We start from the raw sequence: 25,449 nt of genomic DNA on the forward strand, positions 1-25,449 counted from the left end.
CAAGGAGCTAAAGGGATCTGCAACCCTATTGTCGGAACAACATGATGTACTAACCAGAACCCCGGAGCTCTTGTCTCTAGCTGCATATGTATCGAAAGATGGCCTAGTCGGCCATCACTGGAAAGAGAGGCCCATTGGACTTGCAAACTTTATATGCCCCAATATAGGGGAATGCCAGGACCAAAAGAATGGGAATGGGGGGGTAGGGAAGTGGGGGGCGCTATGGGGGACTGTGGGGCGCCACCCCACATCGTCGCCATTATAAGATGGCACCGACATCGCCTGCCTCTGGAGATGAACAAGTGATCCGCGCATGTGCTGGCATTAACCGTTCATGGTGCCAGTTGCCCGCCTGACAACGTCACCTCGGGTGACAAGAATTTGGCCTATAGAGAATCGCCACGTCCGAGGCGAGAGAAATCTCCTATATAAGGGAGGCGGTTTTCGGGCTTGGGGTCTCCGCCTTGTGAAGCTGATGCTCTCCCTCTCAAGACGCATTAAAGCTTGCTACAGAAGGATCCTGTTTGTGTGCCGCGTTGTTTCTTGCTGGCGGGAAAATCAGCGCGGGACAGGGGACTTTTGGGATAGCATTGGAAATGTAACTGAGGAAAATATGTAATAAAAATATTAAAAATTAAAAAAAAAGGACATGGTATAGCCACATGGGATAAACTGAAGCTCAACTCTTACCGCAAATCTAATGGCTAAAAGGCTAAGACTGCAGAGTCTTGGAAGTGTCCCTGGGACTCCTGACCCTGGGCTGGGACACCAGGGGCACAGGAGTGGTAACAGCAGAATAGACTGGAGATTTCTGTAGATCACCAGCACAGGGGGCAGACTCCAAAGTGGGCGGCAGTACTAAAAGCATCCAACTAACTGATAAGTTAATGTCCAAGGCGTATCAAAAAGTCCTCCCTCTCAGTGATAAGAACTGAAAATTCAACCTAAAACGGTACACAGGGTTTAAACAGCCATTCCTCCAACGATAGCATGCAGTAGCCACAACCATGAGGAAGGAAAACATTCCACATCACTAGTCACAGGAAATGTGACTAGTCTTTTAGGACAGTAGCATAAAACAAAAAAGTATTAGTGAGGATGAAGAGGAATTGTAACCTTTGTGGGCTGTTGGTATGAACATAAAATCTTACTGTTGCTGATGGATAAAACAAACAAAAACATATCATAGGTCTTCCTAAAGATAGGTGTGCCTAAGGAACCAGCAACGGCACTCCTTGGTACATATTCAAGCAATTGAAAGTATCATCTCAAGGAAATACTTGCACACTCATGTTTGTAGCAGTGCTCTTCCATCTAGCCAAGTAGGAGGATCAGTAAAAATGCCCAGCATCAGATAAATGGACAAATTAAGCATATATAAACACAGTGACTCAGCCATTGAAAAGGAAGGCACTTTTACCACCTTCTACCACATAGGTCAATTTCAAGGACTTATGCTAATTACAATGTTAGAAAAAGTCAAATACGAAATGATTCCACTTATGTATCAGAACGGTCAGACACACATATCAGATGTTATAGTACAGTGACGGTTGCCTGCCAGAGACCAGAGGGAAGGGGCTGCTGTTGAATGCACAGTTTACATTTTCAGATGAAAACGTTCTGCAGAGTGATTATATACAGTGTGAGTGCTTGAAGCACTGCCAAACTGTACATTTAGAAATGATGATCATCATAAATTTTATGAAGTCAGAGTAGACAATGAAACATAAGATTAGTCATAGGAGCAGAGAAGAGACACATTAAGATGTGTTATTAGAAAATACCCAACCTGAAGGATAAAGAGTAAAGAAGTTTCAGGGACCTTCATCTAAGGGTTTAAAAGATGTGAGACAACCCCAAAAAAAGAACAGTCATCCCTCCAGGAAGAAGAGAGGACAGTGCAGAGGCAACACTTGTAGAAGTGAGAACTAAGCATTCTCTAACAAGGAGAAGGACATTCTTCCACAGAATCAAAGAAGTCTGTGACTGAAAACCATGAATACAAAGAATCATCAGTATAACATCTTAGTGACCATGGACAAATAACAGAGGACAAGGTATCCCGTTCAAATGAACTACAGCCAGCCTCTCAACAGGAAGGTCAAAGCAGAAGCCAGAGGAACCTCAATGACTGGGAAAACACTGCTACCCTAGACATCCACCCCCCTGCAAGTACCACATGGAAAAATGGGGCTCAACTGTGTGCAGCGTGGGCAAAGACAGACAAATAAAGGCACAAAACAGACATTAGAGCCACAAATGACCACAGTGTTGAAGCTGAACATTCATTTTTGAATAAATGACTCTTAAAATAAAAATAATAATTAAAAAAAAACCTCCACTGTACCTCGTTTAGTCCCTAAAAGTCCGCTTGAGATAGGTCATAAGTGTAAGTATCAAGTTTCAAAACAGAAACAGTACAGCTGCAGGATAGCACTGGAGATCTTCAGGTCCTTAGAGTAGGCAAGTGAAGATGTTCCAAACAGAAAGAGCATGAACTGTACAGGCAAAAGTGAAAAACTGAAAAACTTTGTCAAAATGTAAACATCTCTTCAACAGATACTTTAGAAAAGAGGCAAGCCACCAAGTAGAGCTAGGTATTGACAGCTCATGATTCTAGCATGGGGTTTGAACCCAGAAACTATAAAGAACACTTACAAATACAAACCAAAGCCCAAAGAAATCACACCTAGAAACATGGGTCTAAAAGGACTAAGATAAGACAAATTGGAGAGGACGCAGACAACTGCTGGTGGGAAAGGAAGCGGGCTGATTACTTAGTAAACGGGTGGCAGCTTGTTACAGTTTAAATCTACTTGACTCAGTAAGATTACTGCTGCACATAAGTACTCATTAAAAAATGTGCACAATGGGTCTATTCATACTTGCCAATGAAATTGGAACAGTGGGATTGTATCAGAAGAATAAGTAAACATTGGCATATCATAATTGGATACTATTTAGCCCCAGAGTGCCAACATCCACAAAACCTAAAACTATGCTAATAAAAGAAGTTGAAAATGGGGAGGCAGCTCATTTGGTAAAGTATTTGCTATATGTATTAGTCAGAGTTCTCTAAAGAAACAAAACTGATAGAATGTGCATGCATGTGTATGAGAGAGAGAGTATCAAATGGGAATTGATTAGATTGGCTAAGAGGATATGACTGAGGTAATCCAAGTATGCTTATACTAGAGAAGCTGAGAGTTTTTCAGTTCACAAGCCTAGACATAGCAGAAGTCCCCATATGGCACTAAGGCCTATAGAGTTCCTGGTCTTTAGCCTGTATTGGAACCCAGAAGCTGGTTCAAATATCAGTTAAGAAATGATGCAGCAAGCTGGGCGTGGTAGTGCACGCCTTTAATCCCTGGGAGGCAGAGGCAAGCAGATTTCTGAGTTCGAGGCCAGTGAACAGCCAGGGCTATACAGAGAAACCCTGTCTCGAAAAACCAAAAAAAAAAAAAAAAAAAAAAGATGCAGCAGCAGAATAGATGGACTTGCCAGCAAGACTGAAGGCAAACAGGCAGAAACCAAAGTGTTCTTCTTCCACATCCTTTTATGTGAGTAGCCACGAAAAGGTGCTACCCTCATTTGGCATGGGTCTTCCTACTTCAAATAATCTAATCAAGGAAATTCTTCACAAGAGGGGCCAGAAGTTTGCATTCTAGAGCTGGTCAAGTTGACAATCAAGTCAGTCATCTCTAGTAAGGTCTTTTCAGATCAAAGGAAATGATCACAGATGGAGGCTCAGAAATGCAAGAAACAACAGAGAGCACCTGACAAAATCAGTGCTGGGCATAAATAAGGACCTACAAATGAGTAGACAGCCCAGAAGTCACGGCTGCAGGAGTGCACAGGCAAGAGGCAGCTACTTTGATAGGTTTAGGTTTTTGGTCCAGTTCAGCATTTCTCATTCACACACGGCCTCCCTCAGAAGGGCATGGAACAGAAAAGGCAGTGAGCTACCACACAACAGTGGATGTGTACTTCCAAGTGAGCTGCACAGCAGATTATCCTCTACCTATGGAACAAATCGCACGGTCCATTGTAGCTTCAGTCTCTCAAGTTCCATATAAGCATCCCTTCTCCTGTACTAGTCTCATGGACCTTGAATCCTGCAGAGGACCTTGAATCCTGCAGGTGAGGCTCACACTGGGGGTTTTCATGAATTATCGCCCTGGTTTATTATAGTTACCCAATCCAGATACAGTTCACCGCCCAGGGTCATTTTTACTATAAGCTCTGTTGCCTATAACCACCATTTATTAGAAGACCTAAAAAGTTAGTCCAGCATTGTTTCCATTGTAGTACTCAAACTTCAAGGTACACCAGAGTCATGATCTTGTTAAAGCATATTGATGGGCCCATGTGGCCCTCTCCCATATTCAGTAAGCCTCGGGTCAAGCTTGAGATTTGTCTTGCCTCTGTGTTCTCCGGTGACATGTATGGGGTGACACTGTTGGTCTGAGGCTCACACTAAGAAACCAGTGTTCTTACTCAGCACAGGGCTGGAGGACCAGCAGCTGTGCTCCCTTCCTGTTGACCATGGGCGGCCTAGCAAAGAGCTCTGTGTTCTCTTGCCTTCAACTTTTAAAATAGTCATTACCCTTTAGTATTCTTCAAGTAGCCATCTGTAATTATCTCCTTGGGGAATTATTGAGTTTGCATTGCCATTAATTATCACCAGCTGTCAGCAGATGACACTAATTAGACTCCACTTTGGGTTCAGATCAATAAGCATCATCAGACCCCCAAGACTCTCTGAGCTTTGCACGCGTGATACTCAGAGGTCTCTGCAAAGACTTCTTCTGTGCCACCTGACTTGGTTTGCACCCTGCTGCTGCCATCACCACTGCAGTGTGTGCTTGGTTGTCACGTGGTCCCGTTTGACCTTGTGAGCTGGTAGAGGAGTCCTCCCTCCTTGTGCTGCATTTCCCAGGTGCAGGCTCATAGCGATGAGTCCACACCGTCTAGTTCAGCCAATAGCTCAACCTGGTGGTGGCATGTCCTCTCACAGTGTAGATTGTTTTCTTTGTCATATGCAAGCAGTTTAGTTTGGCATAGTCTCAGTTACCTGGCTTCCCCTTGTCACCTGTGCTTTTGAGTTCTCCATCTTTAAAAACTATTGTCAGTGTGGAGCTGTCCTCTGCTTCTTCTGATGCTGTTACAGGCTGGTCTTCCATTTGGTACTAATGGAGGTTTTGTATGAAAAGTGCTGCTAAATGAACCCCTGTCCTCCTGAATCGGAACTGTAAGGGTCTCTGATACATGGTATCATTCCTGACTTCATCCTTGGGAAACTGCCCCGGGCTAAGAAGCGCCTCTGTGTCTCAGCTGTGATATCTTAGCTCTGCATCACACTGAAAAGAACCAGGATTCCTAGGAAAGATCCCTCTTTTAAAAAGGTTTATTTCTCTGTGTGTACATGTGGATTCTTGAGTGACTCTGTGTGCAGCATGTGCATGCAGGCACCAGAGAAGCCAGGGAATGCAGAGGATCCCTGATGCTGGAGTTGCAGGGGGTTCTTAGCTGCCCTGTGAGTGCTGGGAATAGAACTCAGGTCCTCTGCAAATGCAAGACCACAGAGCATCTATCGAGCCCCTAGAAATAGCTTCCACCAAGTCTAACAAAGAGCCACCCAAAGACAGCAACTAGGTCATGTCAGAAGAACTCAGAAGCAACTTAAACAAGCTCCCATTGGCTAAGCCCGGGATAAACTGGGTGACGGGGTTTAGTAAGTGCAGTGAATGGAACTTATCACATGTATTTAAACTAATAAATTCGCTATGATAATTTTTGTTTAGGGTTCATGAGAACAGTTTATTTATTAAAATGTAACTAATTAGAAGAATTGTATGCAGGTATTCTTCCTTCTAAATTGGCTGTACTTTGATATAAACAAATAACTGACAAGGGGAACTATGTAGAATGTTCCAACTAAAACACCAGGAATGAGAGCCCCTGCGTGTTTCAGGTGTTGTCACACTCACGGATGTATGGCAGTTACTGGTTGCTGTCTTCGTAGACTGATGGCGACACAGTGTGGACTGTTGAAAGTTTGCATCACTATCTGAAAATAGTCCTGCCTTTACTCTTCCCTAAGAAGTCACATCAGAGCCCAGCCTGGTCCCCAGCAGTTAATGACAGGCAGTGTTGGGGAATGTTAAACGGAATCACAGGAAGCATGCAAGGGTCAGGGGTGGCTCCATGTCCCACAGCCCTGCCTCTTCACAGACACAACAGCTGAGGAGAAAACTAGCGAGACTCCAGAGATCAGACGAGGCATACGGAATGTGTCAGCCAGTTGCAGTGTGTGGACCTCACTTAAGCTATTACTATTCAAACTGTGAAAGCAAAGCAGAACTTTCATAATCCAATTGGGGGAAATATGCCAACTGAATAATTGATGGTATTAAAGAATAAGTTGCAATATTTTAGATACAATCTATTAATCATAGGCTTTAATGTGAGTTTTTACCTTAGCAGTACCCTAAAAAATTTACTAGTAGGGTTCTGTGAAGCCTGGGGTTTGCATCCGTTAAACATACTGGAGAGTGCATGTGGGATGAAAACAGGCTGCTCAGCACAGAAGCTGGTGCTGAGCACGGGGGTCACGCTGCTTTCTTACTGTGTGTGTGCACAGGCAGGGATCAGTCCACAACTTGCTGCTTAAGGTTTTCTTCTTCTATCACGTGGATTCCAAGAACCAAGCTCAGGTGCTCAATCTTGGCAACAAGTGCCTTTACCTGATGAGCCATTTTGCTGGCCTGGCTTTATACTTTCTAAGTATCCATTATAATATATTTTAAAGAAATATAAACATGATAAAGAAAAAAAACAGTTTAATAGCAACAGTGAAAAAAACTGGTGAAATGGGAAAGGAGTTAGTAGAACCCAACGGGCAGAAGAGGGTTTTTCTTTTGGGGGAGGGGTGTATTTTTGAAAGAGGATCTGATGCAGCCCAGGGTGGCCTCAAACTCACTGTATAGCTAAAGCTAACCGTGAGCTACTGAACCTCCTGCCTTCACTTCCCAAGTGCTAGGGTCACGTGTGTGCCCCAGCTGTAAGTGGAATAATTATTTAAGAAGTTTAGTCACACCGTGGGTGGATAGGTTAGATGAACCTAGTTATTGACTTAGAAACTTCATGTAAGAAATCCCATCACTCCTCTGCCCAGAGAGTTCCCAGACATCGGACCCCTTGCTGGCCTTCTTCGTGAAGCTCAGGCCTCCCTGGTGATGCCTTCTCTATCTACTCTGTTAACTCAACATCACACTGTTGACGCCGCACCTCTAAGTACAACAGTGGACTTGACGGCCAGAGCATTGAATGAAGACATAAGTCAGTCAGTAGACAGGAAATGTCATGTGTCCCAACTGGGTGGGTACAAAGAGACCCACACCTGAACACAGGATAATAAAGCTGCCTAACAACAATGACAGATAACTTTAAAAGCATTTGTTCAGTCAGGGTGCTGTCAGGAAGACAGAGAAGACAGTAGGTATTTCAGAAAACCAAACTTAATTTAGAAAACAGATTACCTTGTTGTAGAAGGATGGAAAGGGAGGAAGAAAATACTGAGGTAAACCATGGGCAACAGCTATAGTGAGTCCTCCCAGCCAAGGGTGGGAGACAGCAAGCATGGGGGCGGGGGGGGGGGCTCTGCTAGTTTACAGATCTACAGGAAGCGTTCTGCAGGACTCTAGCATACTCTGGCTGCTGCTGAGGCACAATGAGCCTCCTAGGGGAGCTGAGTGCCCCCCAGTGATTGCTGGGATGAGTCTGGGTGAACAGGAAGAACATCCCTCTCCCCACCAGCCCTCCAATCCCCTAGGGCAGATGTTTGCAGAACATAACAGGAAGCCTGCTTACAACAGAGAAAGACAGTTTTCAGACTTAGAGCCATAGAACCACAGTGCAGATTATAGAATTAGGCTTTGGGCTTGAGACAGAAAAGCTTAATAAATATCAATGCAGCCGTTCGTTCATTTACTCATTCAGTGGGTATTTACTGAGGGCTTGGTTACTGTGTGTCACTTGTTAGTGCTTAAGATAAATCAGTGAGGGAAACCTGAAGGGTTTCTGACTTTGTGGAGATTAGGAAAGGACAGATCGCCTACAGAGGGATAGTGACTGAGGGTGACAGCCTGGGTGATGGGACCGTCAAAGCCAGATGACAATTCTGAAAGGACACAGACCCCCTAGAATTATATGACCTTCTGTGAGGGAAGGATAAAGACATTTAGAGATAAAAAGCTAAGAAAAGTTCACATTCCAAGACTCCTGCCCCAAAGGAGCTCTGTGTACTAGCCACCAGTGCATTATCCCAAGACACAAAACTTGCTAAGAAGTAAGGTGATAAAGTTACAAATACAGACATAACCTATAAGTACTGGTTGGAGATTTTAAAAGAAATGACAAAACTGAAATCCTGTAGAGTTTGGTACTGTGACAAAAACCTAAGCAAACAGTTTAAAGAAAGAAAGACTAGGCTCTCTGGAGGCTGTGTGAGCCCAGCTTGAGCTTCATAGAAAGACACCATCTTAAGGAGGGGAAGGAGGAGGAGGAGGATGGAAGGGAAGGAGGTTGGTTTACTGCCTCTTGAATATCAGGATCTGTAGTGATGTCTACCCACTCTTAATCCTATTACCAATACTTCATATCAGTATGTTTGCACATATATGCACAGGTGCACACATGAATGTTCATACAGAGTCCAACAAGGGCATCAGGTATCCTCTTCTGTCATGCTCTACCTGTTCCATGGAGGGTCCCTCCTTAAACCTGGAGCTCACATTTTTTTGGCAGTCTCTAGATGAGCAAGCGCCAGTGACCCTGTCTCCACCTAGCCCTTCTCTCCGCCTGATCCTTCTGTCGCCACCTGCCTCAGAGTTAGGGTTACAGGTGCTTGCATCTAAACCCCAATCCTCATTATACACCCAGCAGCCTTAGCTGTTGAGCCATCTCTCCAGCCTCCTGCTTCCATGACCAGTGTCTTAGTTTGGGGTCTATTGCTGTGAAGAGATACCACGATCATGGCAACTCTTAGTAGGAAAACATTTCATTGGAGCTGGCTTAGTTCATTATCATAGAAGGAAGCATGGTGGCCTGCAGACAGACATGGTGCTGCAGAAGGAGCCAAGTGTTCTACATCTGGATCTGAAAGCAGCAGAAGGAGACTGTGTCCACACTGGGCCTAGAATGAGCATAGGAGACATCAAAGCCCACCCCCACAGTGGCTCACTTCCTCCAGAAGGCCACAGCCACTGCACCTAAACCATAGCTCTTAATAGTACCACTACCTATGCCTATGGGGGCCATTTTCTTTCAAACCCCCACTACCATCTGTCTTCTACAATTTCTTCTACTTAAGTAAAATTAAACTGGAAGTTTGTAGTGTGAGTTTTTTTTTAATCTAAATATTCTCTCTAAACTTAAGGCAAAGTTCATTTGCCAAACTTTCATGTGGTTGTTTAGAGTGATGGCAGCTTCCTCGGGTTTACAGGTCTGTTGTTACCTGATGGCCAAATAGCTAGGCTTCTTCCAGTTGCTGTGCATCTGCTGCTTATTCTGTTCAAGTAAACAAACATTCTTAACTTACTCAGGTGGGTTTTGACCTAGAAGGTGGTCTTGGTAAATATTTCATATACTAGAAAGAAACAGCATCTGCTGTGAGGTGAAATAATCTAGAAAGGTTAATGGACATTGGCTGACAGTATTGTTCATGTTTTCTCTCTCTCTTTGCTAACTTTTGCCTACTTCCATGAATTACTGAGAGCCACATTAAACATCCAGCTGTAATTGTGAGTTTGTTTATATCTTAGTTCTGTAAATTCTGTTATTAGGTTCAGAACTCAATGGAATAGAAAACAAAACAGTACAATCAATGCTCCAGAACTTGGGTTTTTTTAAACAATTAGGAAAACTTAAGACAAAATTGATTTTAAAAAATCATAAATAACAAACATCAGGTAGAAAGAGAAAACTGCAGCTATGTTATGTTAAAGAGGTTGTTGTTGTTGTTGTTGTTGTTGTTGTTGTTGTTGTTGTTTAAATACACCTGGGGCTAAGGGAGTAGCTCAGTGGTAAGAGCATTTGTGGCACAAGCAGGAGGACCTGAGTTCAAATCCCCAGCACCCACATAAAAAACTAGATGTGGCCATGCACACCTACTGTGCTATGGGGACAGAGGCAGAATTGCTGAGCTGATTGCCTGCTAGAAGTTGCTTAAGGAAATAAGGTTGAAAATAAAGCCTGAAAACCCCCTCATGCCTCAGTGCACAGGTGTGCGTGTGTGTGTGTGTGTGTGTGTGTGTGTGTGTGTGTGTGTGTTCATACATATATACTTATGTGTGTGTGTGTATATATATATATATGTATATATATGTGTGTGTGTATATACATACATATATTACATAAGCATATATGCCACACTTCCACTACACACATACTGCACACATGCAGATTAAATAAATAAATAAAGGTGTACTTACAGTTTTATGTGAATAAATTTAAAAACATAACAAATAAATTCCTTTAAAATGTTTTACCTAATCTGACTTAAGAAGAAAAGAAACAAAAATAATCTGAAAAGTCTTAATACTCTCAAATAAATTGAGCAGTGGGTTAAAAAATGTATTTTCACCAAGAAATATAATTCAGAGGAATTCTACCAAAGTTTTGGTAAATACTTCAATCCCAACAAACAGACTTTGGAGTAAGAGAAAAGAAACAATTTTCTGGTTACTTCTTTAGGTCAAACATAGTCCTGAAAACAAAACTAGACACTTGGAGATGTATATTATATGTAAACTTTAAGTTGCAAACTTAATTTTATAGGCATAAAGGTATCATAAGCAAACTATTGAGAGGCTGGGGCCAATAACGCCTTTTCAGATTTATATTGACCAACATGGATCATCCAAGAATAAAGTGGCAGAACATTAGGAAAGTCCAGAGTTTCCAAGCTGAAGAAGGTCCTGAAGGGTAGACTGCAAGCCACAGTCCCTGTCCATGTCTGAACTAACAACTCAGAATGAGCAGCCAGGGACCACACCATCGAAATAGCATGGCTTCCGAGCTAACTCCTAGGGAGGAATAGATGAAAATAAGCCTCTCACTTCAAGGGAAATATATGAACCCTACACTTGTCAGCCTTGCACGTGTATTAGCTACTTCTCCATGGCTGTGGTCAAACACCGTGACCAGGAGTGCCTTACAGAAGGAGGAGTTTATCCGGGCTCAAGGTTCCAGGAGGCATGGCTGCAGGCTGCTGGGGCAGGACGCTGAGAGACCAGATAGATCTCCATCCACCAGCAGGAAAGACGGCAAACTGGAAGAGATGCAGGGCTGAGCTCTATGCCCACCCCAGTGATAAAAGCTGAAAGACATTTTAAAGGACCTAAACAGAAAGAATGTCCCTGGTTTCTACTTATGTTCATAAATATTTATATATTTACATGCACCATGTGTGTGAATTAGAAAACACACACACCATCCACCTGTCGGCCTGACCTGTAGAATCAATGCTGACAACCTGAAGATGCTGACAGCTTTGAAATGATAGCAGGACTTCTACACTGGCCAGATGATGGGTACCACAGGAAGAGATGCTTGCCTGCCCTCAGAGCCCTAGGGGTAGCAGCAGAGAAGCAGAGAAGCAGCTCTTTGAAGCTGTCCTCTGACCTCCATAGCTAGGCCACGACACACACGTGTGCCATGTCACTTATTAATTTAATCTTTTTTATTCTAAAAAAATTTTTAAGAAAAGCAGAGTTTTTAACTTCTAAGGAAAAATAAGGATTAAAGAGTAGACATGAATTCTTAGTGCTACTGAATCTTAATCAGAATCACAGACTAAGATCCCAGTTAAGTACCATTCCACCCATGATATACTCAGATACATGCTTGTTGGCTCAAAGATGTTAAATAGAACAAAGCAGGGACACGAGAGCCACTCTACTGTGTACTTTGGTGGCCTTGCACAGGCACACAGCATCTCTGAACCAAGGCGTTCTCTAAAAAGTCACATGACAGTAGAACCCAGCTCATGGTTAGTGGTTGGGTGTGTGGTTGAGAAGTCAAACTGTAGCCTGTCATTGCTTTGCAGAATCAGACATCCTGGGTCCTCTCCAGCATGGCAGCCCTCTACTGGAGAGTGAAAGGTCAGGGGAAAAAAGCCATCGACTGCCTGCGCCAGGCCCTCCACTACGCTCCCCACCAGATGAAGGTGAGTGAGGGGTGAGGGAGCTTCCTCGTGCTCAGTCAGTGTGACATTGGCATACTTAGGTGAGGGCCAGGAAGGTGGTGGCCCGTTACTGTCCCCACCTCACACCTGTACAAGGAAGTCCTCTGGCTGAGCAGGCTGCCTGCTTGGGAGTCATTCTGGGGTTAGCTCATCCCCTGTGGGTTTGGCCAGCCCCCAAAGTACTTCCTTTCCTATCCCTTTGTATATATTCCTCCTACGCACACAACCCGCCAACCTTGGATCTTTCCATAGCACCCGTTGTTAACGGTGGCTGAGAGCATGCAGTTTATTATCAGATGCATACTGAGTTCCGCATTAATCTAGATGCCCTACATTGTACAGACCCAGTCTTATCTGCTTGTCAGACAGTGCACAGGATGTCAGAAGAGAGCCGCTTCGCTGAGGGCAGCTCTGGGTTCTAAGCTCAACTCTGCTCTGCACCGGTGTTCTGACCTAGGCCCAGACAGGACCACCGCTCTCAGCTAAGGACATGCACTCTGCGGTTACCCAGTGAGGACAGAAATGAACCCCTTTTGTTGTTTGTCCATGTCTCCCATAGAACCCAGCACAGGGCGTGACAGCCATGCTCAGATAACATGTTTAAAGGGGGAAGCTCTGTGGGAATGAGTGTTGCCAGTTGTTCAGTCTGTGCTTCACACCGAGGGAACAGACAAGGCAGGCAGAAAGGCATTTTGGCTGTGTGGGCCAGAGAGCCTGTGTGCACCTGCTGGCCTTGCATGTGGTGTGAAGACTGTCACAGCAGGTAGGGGAGGGATCCCTCCAGGCACCACAGAAACAGGTGGCTGGCTGGCCTGTGGGCACAAGCCTGCCAGCTGCTGTGGATGACACACCAGTCCTTGCACAGAAACTGGGGCTGGAGCTCAGTACAGGAACATTTGTCTAGCATACGCAAAACTCACTCTGGAGCATGCTCTCGTGTCAAGGCTCCACTCAGGCTGTGGCTGTGGCCAGGTGTCTGTTCACCATCAGAAGCTGGGGTCATAGCTCAGTAGAAGAGCCTTTGTCTAACACATGCAAAGCCCTGGGTTGAATCCAGCACCACCACCAAAACAAAACAAAACAAAACAAAACAAAACAAAACAAAACAAAACAAAACAAAACAAAAGAATGCTTCTCATGCAAGGCTTTGCCAGTGGAAGGGTTTGTTGGCTTTTCTTCTAGAACAAACTATTTTGCTGTCTACTCATTGACTGTAGCACTGTCAGAAGTGAAGCTCACTCTCCCCGCCTCCCTCCTCCCCAGGATGTGCCCCTCATCAGCCTGGCCAACATCCTGCACAATGCCAAGCTCTGGAATGATGCTGTCATCGTGGCCACCATGGCCGTAGAGATTGCGCCACACTTTGCTGTGAACCACTTCACCCTGGGCAATGTCTACGTGGCAATGGTGAGTCTGGGGTGGAGCCAGCTCAGTCCTAATGCAAAACTTGACTTCAAACCTTATTTTGAATATGTCACTCTCCTGTTTCCCAAAAGTGTTATCTCCAAAATCAGCATCTACACAGACAGAAAGTTTATCCGCAGGGATTTGAGAGGTGGTGGTGGTGGTGGTATTGGTGGTATTGTTGGTATTGTTGATGTTGTTTTGGTTTGTTTTTTCTATAACTTTATTTAGATTATTTATGTGTTTGACTATTTTGTCTACATGTATGTATGTGTATCATATGCTTACCGAACGTGGAGGTCAGTAGAGGACGTCAGATCCCTGAGAACTAAAGTTACAGCTAGTTGTGAGCTACCAAAGAGGTGCTAAGAAATGAACCCAGGTCCTCTGGAAGAGAAGCCAGTGCTCTTTGGCCCATGGATCTCATTTCCTTAAGTAACACTTGATGCCGCCGTCACAGCATCTACCACTCCATAGCTCTTCACCATGAGCTTTTTAGCACAGTGGTGTTACCAGACTAGTTAGTCTAAGCCACTTGAACTGACTCAAGCCTTTGTCATTCATCCCCTCTAGACTCTGAGCCCCTCGGGACAGAGCTGCTCTTCTTCACGGGCAGGAAACGATTAGGTACTCAGCAAACAAGGATGAAATTCAGTAACTTCATAGCTTCTGTTCACAAGAGAAAATGATACCACCACCCTCCAGGTTTTCATCTAGTCAGAAATGTGTGTGTGTGTGTGTGTGTGTGTGTGTGTGTGTGTGAAGCCCAGGGTCCTTGCACTTGATAAGCAAGTGGTTTACCATTGAGCTCTACAACCCCAGTCTTGATTCAAAACCCCAGGTCCCCACCAAACCCGACATAACCATCTATAACATGTGAACCAAGCCATCTGCTGCCACAGTGGAGGGGCAGTCCCCAGGCTGTTCTCCTAACAGGTCATGGAGCGAAAGCTCTGGGCTGTAAGCTGTGTGTGCGCATCATCCCTGACTTCTGAGGCACCGGGTCCTGGCCAGGCTGGTGGTGCTGAATTGCAGCCTTCCCTGTTTCTTAAAACTGAAGACTGTTTTTATCCCCAGTAACTGTGAAGTTTGCTGCCGTGAGTGAACAAGTCTGTCTCACTGGGTGAGAAGGCCACTGAGGCTGTCCTGCACTCTTCTCTGTGGAATTAGTCTGAGTTAAAAGCGTTATGTGCTCAGTATAACATTGCTCATCTCTAAATGTTTTAAATATTTGGAAAAGTAAAAAAATCCTGAACTCATACAGTGCTAACAGTTGCCCAAGTTCAGCTCCATCTTGCTGGACATGGTAGAAAATCAAAGCAGATACACAGTGAGATTCGCCAGGCCTCTGTCTAGGGGCTAGGAAGCCTATGGAAAGGATGTTGTAAGGCCAGGTAATAGTGGCTCTTAAGGTGGCTACTGCATATTTCAAGCCAATAGAGGCCAGTTTTCTGCTTTCTGCTTTGTGTGCTCAGCCACTGCTTGCTTTGTGGTGCGTCACCCCACACCTCAGCTGTCCACAGACTTAAATCCACATCAAAGTCATGGTGGGTTGTCCCTGGCCCCAACCATGTTTAGTCGGGTAGTGTCATCCCTCACATCTGCTCCTTATCCCTCACAGGAAGAATTTGAGAAGGCCCTGGTGTGGTACGAGTCGACGCTGAAGCTACAGCCAGAGTTTGTGCCCGCCAAGAACCGGATCCAGACAATTCAGTGCCACCTCATGCTGAAGAAGGGCCGTCGCTCCCCCTAGAGCACTCCTTCCTGTCCCTCAGCTCTCCCAGCCCTCGTCAGAACAGAGCCCCACCACTGCTGGTACCCGCATGGATGATATGTGTGAATTGCCAAGTAAAATGTAGCAGAACTTGGCCGTGCAGGGCCAGCGGGGTTTGCTTGGTTTTTAAGTTCCTCCTCCCCCAGCCGCCCTCCGAAGAGGCATCTTCAGAAACAGGGTTTCCCAGACACTGTAAATACTGAGCCAGGACAACTCGGAGCTCCGCTCTGTCTTCCAAACCTCCATGCCTTCAAGGCTCCTCTGTGGTCCAGACGTCTCCCTGGGGAGGCCAGAGCCACGCTGCCCATTCTCTGCCTCCTGTGTAGCCTCCGTTGTCCCTGGAATCGCAGTGCTGCCCGGGGCCAGTCAGTGAGAAGCAGGGATTCTCCACGTCCCCACCAGCTCTCCTCCCTGACCCAGTCTCGTCCATTCCACGCTGCTATGTTACACAAGCTCTCAGAGATAGTTTGCAGGGGAGGAAGGGGAAACAACTTTACAAACGAAATATTTACAACAGCAGAAACTCTTAGGGTCAGCTGACCCGTGTAAGTTATTTATGTTGGGGTGGGAGGGGGGCTGAGCAGGGGAGTCAGCCGTGTGCAACATCTTTATCATTTGTATTTTAATTGCCGATCACAAGGAAACCAATACGTTGAAGTCCTATATAACAGGTTTATATATATAGAATATGTGTATTTGAAGCCCTCTACAGACTGAGTCTGTGTTACTAATTCCTTGTTCGCTGTGTTTCCTGTCTTGGACTAGGCGTGACTGTCAGCCCTCTCTCTGAGGCTGGCACCCCAGCTCCTCAGAAGAGAGCCAGGAGCCAAGATTGGGTGTCCCATACAGTGCCCTCACCTTTGGTCCCTGGAGAATCAAAAACTCCAACATTTTGGATTCTTTACGGGCACATCCTGAGAACAAAAATAAAAATTGTTTATGAGCAAAATCACTCCGTGGTGTAGTTTTTCTTCCATTATGGGCTAATCTGGACTCTGGTAACCCCTCCCCTGGTGAGGTCATTCCTGGGTTATCCCACAGCATCTAGGTGAGGAGGGAATAAACTTAGAGCTTGAAACATCTGACCGGAAGCTGCAGCAGCAGCAGCAAAACTTAGGGTATGACTGACCTTCCTGGAAAAGGAAGCATTGTCAAAGCCAGAGCTGTGACTCCTGACTCCTCGGGCCAGCATGGAGCCTCACATCCACCCAATAAACATCTCAGAAAACCAACTGGTCACCCCTGGGGTGAGGCCCCACTGAGGGCAGCATTCTACAGAGTTTCCCACAACATTGTCAGGCCATCCCTAACATTGGCTCACAGAATCCAGGCACAGTCCAGCAAGTTGCAGTTTTGGTAAGTGTTTGTAGACTAACCAGCAAGCTCATTTGCATCTGGGTAAAGGAAGGCAGGCTCTGCTCAGAAGGGTCCTGCAGTAAGTGTCTAAGCGACATCCTGCCTCCCTACCCCACCACACTTTGTCAGTTTTCCAGAAATCTTCAACAATTGCTTATTGGCCTTTGAAGCTTATGATGAAGTTGATGTGGTGTATAATTCTGCGAGTTCCCTGTGGGAACTCACAAGTCCTGCAGTTCCGAAGCAGTCAGAATATGAAAGTCCATTGTGAGCTTGGGGAGTATACCTCAGTGGCAGAGCACTTGCCTCACAGGTGTGAGACCCTGGGCTTGATCCCTCGCACCACAAATTAGTAACATTAAGTTTCCTACCACCCAGAAAAGATTCTCCCACTGATACTCTTTGTAGGCAAACCGCCTCTGCCCTTAGCAACTACTGGCCTCCTCTCTGTCTCTATAGTTGTGCTAATTCTGTAGTGTTGTAGAAATAGGATTACAACGTGTATACATCCTCCCCCCTCCCCCCACCTTGAGGCCAGATTTTCTCATTACCCAGGTTGCCAGTTCTCACAGTCTCACTTAGTTCTACTGGTTTTCTGGAGCTCTCTTCCCTAGATGCCATCATGTAGTGACATTCGTCACACAGCACTGACATGAACTGATCCCCTTTTCTCCTGCCAGGTGCTTAACTCCCGTGTGTAACCAATGTCTGTATCCTCTTCTAACAACAAACAGGCCCAGAACTAAGTTATTGCCCCAAACTTTTGAACTAGTGTTAAACAGGCCACACAATAAATACTACGGTAAACAGTAGTGACGTCAGGAAGAAATGCCAGAGAACAGGAGCTAGAAAGAATAAGGGAGGTTAAATGGACAGGAACAGCAGAGGCTTGGAAAGGATGCTGGCCACCCATCTCTGACCATGTGCAGCTCCTGACCCAGGTAAGCCCTTGGAGTAAAGCTAGCCACACATTAAGCTGTCAATAGTGTTAGGTCTTATTAGCACAGGCCTTCACTCTGCTACTAGGATTTCCCTAGTTCTAGAAACTCTTTACCTTCCTGCTAACCCTGATTCTGAAGCATGTCTGTTTAACACAGTAACTCGAACCTGGGAGGTGAGACATGCTCCAAAAACCCGACAGTAGAAACTCCTGTGGAAGTTTTCAAATTGATGGATTTCCTCCATTCTATTTTCCAATTTACTGTCTCTTCAGCTGTATCAAATCTACCATTTTAACCAATCTGGTTTTTTTTTCATGTCAGTTTTTGCACTGGAAAGATTTTTTTTTAGCTAGTTTTCTGAACTGTATCCACCAGATTATATTATATAATCTCATTTTGCAGGGCATAATCTTTTAGCCACTTAAAGAGTTCCAGCATCCTTATGTTTCAAATTGGTATTTTTCGTGTCCATTAGGCATGAGTTATTCTGTTTGTTGATATATAGTTTATAAAATATAAATCCTGGGCTTGAGAGATGGCTCAGTGGTTAAGAGCACTGATTGGTCTTCCAGAGGTCCTGAGTTCAATTCCCAGCAACCACATGGTGGCTCACAACCATCTGTAATGGGATCTGATGCCCTCTTCTGGTATGTCTGAAGACAGTATATTCACATACATAAAATAAATAAAATTTAAAAATGATAATAAGATGTAAACTCCATCCCCCCCCAAAAAGGAAAGAATCTATCCGAACTGCTTGCTCCCCTTGTCCCTTCCTCTTACTCTCAGTCCTCACCAGCCACACTAACCTGACAGTAATAAAATGCCCACCATGTTTCTGCCTCAGGCACCTCTGAATTTTCTCACCTCACCATTTTCTTTCTCTATGATCCTTCTAGATCACATATATATATAATTTAGGATACGGAATTAATATATGCGATTGTTGATTCTTAGAGTCCCACAATCCATTCTCTGTAAGCTGGAGAAAGCTTTATGCTGCAGAGTCCCAAAATTGACTCAAATTCAAGCCTAAAAACCAAGGATCGGGAACCATGAGGGCAGGCCCCTGCCACTGATTTCCTCATCCTTGGTTCATATACAACATCCTCAGAGACACAGAAACTATATGCCATGTGTTAGTCCTTAAGATGGTTAGTTTTAATTGTCAACTCAATGTAATCTAGAATCTCTTGGGAAGAGAGCCTCAAGGAAGAAATATCTACATTAGACTGACCCATGAGGGATTTTCTTAATTTGATTTATTGAAGTCAGAAGAACCACCAGTGAATGTGGGCACCACCATTTCATGGTCTGGGTTCTGGACTGACTAATGAGAGAGAAATGTCAGGAAACAAAACTAAGACAGTCCCTGTCAAGTTGACCCATAAAATTATTTATCATCAGCCCAAAACCCTGTTGAAATTAAGTCCCAGTAGGACACATTAGCACATACTAGCCTCATTTAAAAAAAAAAATGGTGGTGGTGAAGTGCTAGCCTTGTTAGCTAAGTTCTCTCTGAGAGTTTGAATCTGAGTCTAGAGTCTGTCTCAGCAGCCATTCCTCACCAGCCAGGTACACACGGTGGCTTCCATGGAGCAAGACAGTTGACTAGGCTAAGGGATCAGTAGTATACTTTTGTCTGGTCTCCAAATCCTGCAGGGCCAGCCAGGCACAAGGCTGGGGATCTGAGAACCAAGCTCTCTGCCCGTGGTGACTGTATAGTTATGTGTAGTGGTGTTCACAGTTAAGGGGCCTTAGGCAGGCTTAGGCACCGAAGTGTTCACAGCTGCTGGCTGCACAGGAGACATAAGATCGAAGGGGGAGGACAAGGCTGTCCAGCTAACCACATCTGCCTGTTGACATTTGCACATAAATTCATTAAATTGCACTTACAATTCTCTTTTCTCTGCACTGAACGCATCGCAAGAATTTACAGTGGCTGCTGTGTAGAACACGCAAGTTAGAAATCAAAGTCCCACAGGCTAGCACCAAATTAGACAACAAATTTCCCGCCATCTCCAAAAGCACTCCGTCCAACCCCAGCCGAGTCACACTGACAGATGCCCACTTCCAAGGCCTGCCAACCTCTCTCGGCTTCCTGGGAAATGATCACGGCTCATCTCTCTAGACTGTAAAGCTTGGGAGCTCCAGGTTCCGACTGTGAAGTGGAGAGGATTCTGCTTCTTCTGGCTAAGGGAACATGGGGAAGTTGTGATGAGGGTAGTGGCAGAGCCTCCCACAGCCCCACAAGCGACAGTGCCTCTGAATGTGCAGACGCCTCTCCTGTGTGTCCCGCCTTTCATATCTACACACCAGCTAGCCACAGATACCAAAGATGCCTGCCATATGCCCAGGGCTACAGACCTCACCCCAAACCCCAGGAGAGGTGCTGCCAAAGCACACTGGTACAGGCGGGAGCAGCCCTCTGCCACAACACCTTTGAGTGAGATCACTGAGGTAGATGTCTCTCTCTCTCTCTCTCTGAATACCCCTCTCGATGTTCAGCTTCAGAGGCCACTGGACTGACAGTTCATCCTATCCCTGTTGCGGGTGGGCAGGGGTTTGCCTACATGTATGTCTGGGAACCTGTGTGCCTGATGCCAATGGAGGCAGAAGATATCATAACTGTAGAACTGCAGTTACAGACAGATGTGAGCCCCCATATGGGTCTCTGCAAGAGCAACAAATACTCCTAACCACCGAGCCATCTCCGCATCCCGCTACATTATCATCATGAGCTTTGTTGGGAGTTCCCATCCATGGAGGATATGAACATATCCTTCCCCTCATTCATCTCTAAACACCCATTCCCTGCCCACCCAACTTTGTGTATTTTTATCTTTTTTAAGCCTTCAAGATCATCTTGTGCTACCCAAATACTCTTGGGTGTGTCATCTTCCACTGGAGTATGGTCAACACTCTTAGAGAAACTCCTCCCCAGCAGCTAACAAATAGGCCCACTGCTAAGGGTGGGATATCATGCCTAACTCCTGTCTCCATGCCGAGATTTAGTCTGGCTTGGCCTTGAACAGGTCTCGAGAATGCTGTCATGGCCACTGGGAGTCTGTGTGTGCAGTTGCCCACCCATGTCCGAGACACAGTTTTAAAGTCACCCACACTCTAGTTCTTACACTCCTCCTCCCCACTCTTGCACGGTGACCCCTGAATCTTGAGGGGTGTGTTTGCAGGATATGTGTTCATTCTTCAGTCACTCACTCTTTGGAGCTTTGCCGGTTGTGGGTCTCTGTGCTGAACATCATCTGATACGAACAGAAGCTTCTCTGAAGAGGGCTGAGGACCACGTGGATCTGCATGTATAACGATAAGACATAAGATGTCGGTTTACTTCTGTGACCACCTGGCAGCATAAAGGGCTTGCATGAATTCTTAGTCTTCTCCTGGAACATCTCAAACCCTTCAGAAAGAGTTGTGCATGCCAGACTCAGTAGTAAGCTCAGAGTTTGAGAAGAGCTGTTTGGTTTGGGGGGTTTTGGTTTTATTTTTTATTTTAGGTTTTTTTTTTGTTTGGGGGGGAAGTTGGTGTGTGTGTGTGTGTGTGTGTGTGTGTGTGTGTGTGTGTGTGTGTGTGTGTTTTAAAGGGAGGGGGTCAGGCTCTGGATGTAGCTCAGCTGGTGGAGTGTTTATCTAACACACACATGAAGTCTTGCACTCTGCTGTCAGATTAATGCCTGTTGCATTAACCGGGTGACATGGTACATTCCTATAATCCCAGCATGTAGGAATCAAGGCCAGCTTCAGCTATAGAGTGAACTTTACACCAGCCTGGGATACAAACCCTGGCTGTGGTGGTGGTAGCAGCGGTGGTGGTGGTGGTGGTGGTGGTGGTGGTGGTAACAAGAACGATGACAATCAAGTTGACAACAATGATAATAGTGGCTGTTGCTGGTGAGATGGTTCAGGGGTAAAAAGTACTTGCTGTGCTGGTCCCCAGAAGCCCCCCTGGGAGGAGAGAAGTGACTCTTGCAAGTGTTCCTTTTCACTTCACCCAGTGGCACCTGTCTGAGCATCCTTGCACTCACTTGCTCCCTCATGAAATAAACAAACAGTTTGCAGAGAAACAACAGGCAGGCAGAGGGAATGAATGGCCAGAAGACTGGGACTGGAGCCCTGGGAGAAAGCAAGGACAGGTGAGAGGACCTGGCGACTGTGAGACTCCAGCACCGCCTGGGGTAGGAGAAGAATAGAAGCCATCCTGGTGAGAGGGGAAGCTAATTGAGCCCAGGGCTGACAGGGAGGAGAGCTGCAGACAGAGCCCTCCAGCAGACAGTGAGAAGGAGCCAGTGCCATTTTCCACACCCTGGATAATGCGATTGTACAGATGCAGGTCTGTTAGAGAATGGATCCAGGAGACTGGTGCGGAAGTGCTGATAAGGAGAGGACGCATGAAGGAAGTAGGGCTCCTGTGCTGAGGACCAACAGGGGCAATGCAGAGGAAGAGAGCTGACCTATCTCTCAATAAATAAGTTGGAAAGCACGCAAGAGACAACCTCTGCAGTTGACCTCAAGCCTCCACAAACACATATACACTAGTGAATACACACACACAAACACAAACACTACATGCATGCATGTAACACACATGTACATATAGCACATGTGCATATAGCACACATGTACACATACAACACATACACAGAGATTAGTATTGTGTCTTGATGGTAGTAGAGTACTTGCCTGGCTTGTGTGATGCTCTGGGTTTGATCCCAACAAAATAACAAAATAATAAAGGCAAGACTGGGCAGGCAGGGACTTCAGCACTGGAGGAGCAGGAAGGCTGAGTGGAGAGTGGTGGCTCAGCAAGCCACAGGAGACGGCCAGGGCACAGTGACCATTGTGAGGCCAGCAATCCAGGTAAGAAGGGTCCTGGCTCTTGAGAGGCCCCCCCCCTCCCTCATCACCACCAAGCCTTCTGTGTGTAGAAATGCTTTCTGCTCCTCACTTCTCAAAGCTGCTCCCCACTCCAGGCTCTGGGTTCATGTGTCACAGCCTGGGGCTCTGTCCTATCTGCCCTCGGTGACCTCTCATCCTTAATGTTCCCTAGGCAGCAGATCCCTGGCAGAGCCTGCCCAGCCAGGTCCTCTAGTACATGGTCTGTGCTGAAGAGGAAAGCCAGCATCCCAAGAGAGGATGGCAGTGGGCTGCAGAGGGGAAGTTGGGTAGGTGTTCTTTGGTGCAGCCTGAGTTTTCTTCTCTGTCAGGTCTGACCCTCACAGGAAAGACCCCGCTCCTATTGCTGGCTACTGTGCACCCTGCCATCACTATCTGGTCCAGACTCCTGGCCTCTTCCTTATCCTGAACTTCTCTATATCCTTTTCTTATGTGCAAAGAATCCTTCTTGCAGCATGTCCTGCTTTCTTTCTGAGGACATTGTTCTGGGAGGTACCAACCACCTTCACCATGCCAATGGGCTTCATGGCTCAGTCTTCATGATGGAAGGTGCCAGGGGGTGAGTTGTGAAAGGAATACATGGTTAATCAGCTTTACACAACTACAACAAAGTACTTGATCTCTCTCTCTCTCTCTCTCTCTCTCTCTCTCTCTCTCTCTCTCTCTCTCTCTCTCTCTCTCCTCTCCCTCTCCCTCTCCCTCTCCCTCTCCCTCTCCCTCTCCCTTTCCTCCCTCTCCCTCTCCCTCTCCCTCTCCCTTTCCTCCCTCTCCCTCTCCCTCTCCCTCTCCCTCTCCCTCTCCCTCTCCCTCTCCCTCTCCCTTTCCTCCCTCTCCCTCTCCCTCTCCCTCTCCCTCTCCCTCTCCCTCTCCCTCTCCCTCTCCCTTTCCTCCCTCTCCCTCTCCCTCTCCCTCTCCCTCTCCCTCTCCCTCTCCCTCTCCCTCTCCCTCTCCCTCTCCCTCTCCCTCTCCCTCTCCCTCTCTCTCTCTCTCTCTCTCCCTCTCTCTCTCTCTCCCGTTTTGTTTTTCAAGACAGGGTTATCTGCATAGCCCTGGCTGTCTTGGAACTCACTGGCCTCAAACTCAGTGATCCCTCTGCCTCTGCTTCCCAACTGCTGGCACTAAAGGCAAGTGCCACCACCTGGCTTGAGACCATTCTCTTATACAGAGGAAAATATGTGTTTAGATTATTATTTGGAAGGCTCAAGTCTAAGACCAGGAGGTCTGGCCCCAAGTTGTACAACAGACAGTGACATATCATAGCAGAAGCATGTGTAGGAAGAAAGGGTCACATCACATCATGGCCTGGGTGAGGGAGAATGAGAACAGGCAGGGCTGGGTTTGACCCTTTCTAACAGGACTCTAGAAATTGAGGAGTTCTATGAACCCAGCATGAGTTCAGTGCCAGCCTGGATTGCACAGTGAAACCCCATCTCAAAACCAAATGGAGTCCCATGAGATCCACCAAGGGAGTCCAACTTCCCACACACAGTGTTTGAGGAGTCCTGCTAGGGTGCTCCCCCTCGTCCCCACAGTTCCTCCTCTGTGGGTCAAACCTGCCCATATGTACAGTGGTGGTTCTCAACTTTCTCATGCTGTGGCCCTTTAATACAGTTCTTCATGTGGTGGCTGATCGTCATCAACAAAATTAATTTTGCTACTACTTCATAACTGTAATTTTGCTGCTGTTATGAATTATAGTGTGAAAATCTGATACATGACCTCTGTAGAAAGGGTCATTCATCCCCAAAGGGGTCACAACCCGGAGGTACTCAGTGACCCTGGCAACAGGGAACACTGGAAGTGTTTTTAAACCACCTTCACGATTACCTACCTGTACCTATCAGCTGTATCCATTCATGAGATGAAAACTTCCTGAATGACAGGCCCTGTCTTGCTCAAAGTGATCAATACATCCTCCTCTCCTAGTGGGGCTGGTTCGTAGTGAGTTTTCTTATATGATGCTGTGAACAGTTGATCTGTAGCTGAATGGGTGATGGATGGAAGAGGATTGGGCTTGGGGATGAGGGGTGAAGCCCAAGGTTGTGAGCTAAGGGATATCACAGATGGAATACAAGAGACAGTATTAAGAATAACTATGGTATATTCGGTAAAAGAAAAAAAAAAGCAAGCACACAAATTGGGCTGCATCTGCTTTTAAAATGTTTGTGTTTAAGGTGCTGTCAACAGTCAAAAGCAGCCCAAAGGATGGCAGAAAATAACCTGCAAATCACGCATCCTTCAGGAGATGGATACCCAGGCTCTGAGGAGATGACTTGCTCAGTAAAGTGCTTGCTGTGCAAACAGAAGATCCTGAGTTCCATTCCTAGCACCCACTGAAACGATGGGCATGGCTGTGTGCCTGTAATCCAGGCACTGGGGATAGAGACAAGAGGATCCTGGGGCTTGCTGGAGCTCACTGGCTAGTTATTATAGCAGCAGTGATGAGTTCCAGGCTCAGTGAGAGAGCCCATCTCAAAGAATAAAGCAGAGATTGATTGAGGAAGACAGTGGATGTCCACCTCTGGCCTCTATATTCGCAGACAGAGATATGGAGATAGAGAGGGGGGTGGGGGAGAGGATGAGGAAGAGGAGGAGGAAGAGGAGGAGGAAGAGGAGGAAGAGGAGGAAGAGGAGGAGAAGGAAGAAGAAGAAGGAAGAAGAAGAAGGAAGAAGGGAGAAGGAGGAGAAGGAGAAGGAGAAGGAGAAGGAGAAGGAGAAGGAGAAGGAGAAGGAGAAGGAGAAGAAGAAGAAGAAGAAGAAGAAGAAGAAGAAGAAGAAGAAGAAGAAGAAGAAGAAGAAGAAGAAGAAGAAGA

General features: G+C 46.1%; 1 protein-coding gene across 2 annotated transcripts in view; it reads left to right on the top strand.

The window, feature by feature from the left end:
* Ttc17 (tetratricopeptide repeat domain 17) overlaps positions 1-16,380 on the top strand; it is a 103,142-nt gene extending 86,762 nt beyond the window's left edge. For both annotated transcript variants that reach the window (XM_021154024.3, XM_029474324.2), the window contains 3 exons: positions 12,113-12,232; positions 13,514-13,657; positions 15,276-16,380. In XM_021154024.3, the coding sequence (XP_021009683.1) occupies positions 12,113-12,232; positions 13,514-13,657; positions 15,276-15,407 (396 nt within the window). In that variant the 3' untranslated portion in view covers positions 15,408-16,380. The remainder of the gene's footprint in view (positions 1-12,112; positions 12,233-13,513; positions 13,658-15,275) is intronic.
* The last annotated feature ends 9,069 nt before the right edge of the window (positions 16,381-25,449 follow it).

This window comes from Mus caroli, unplaced genomic scaffold, assembly GCF_978045245.1.
Source record: "Mus caroli unplaced genomic scaffold, Mus_caroli_1 scaffold_2, whole genome shotgun sequence".
Lineage (NCBI taxonomy): Eukaryota > Metazoa > Chordata > Mammalia > Rodentia > Muridae > Mus > Mus caroli.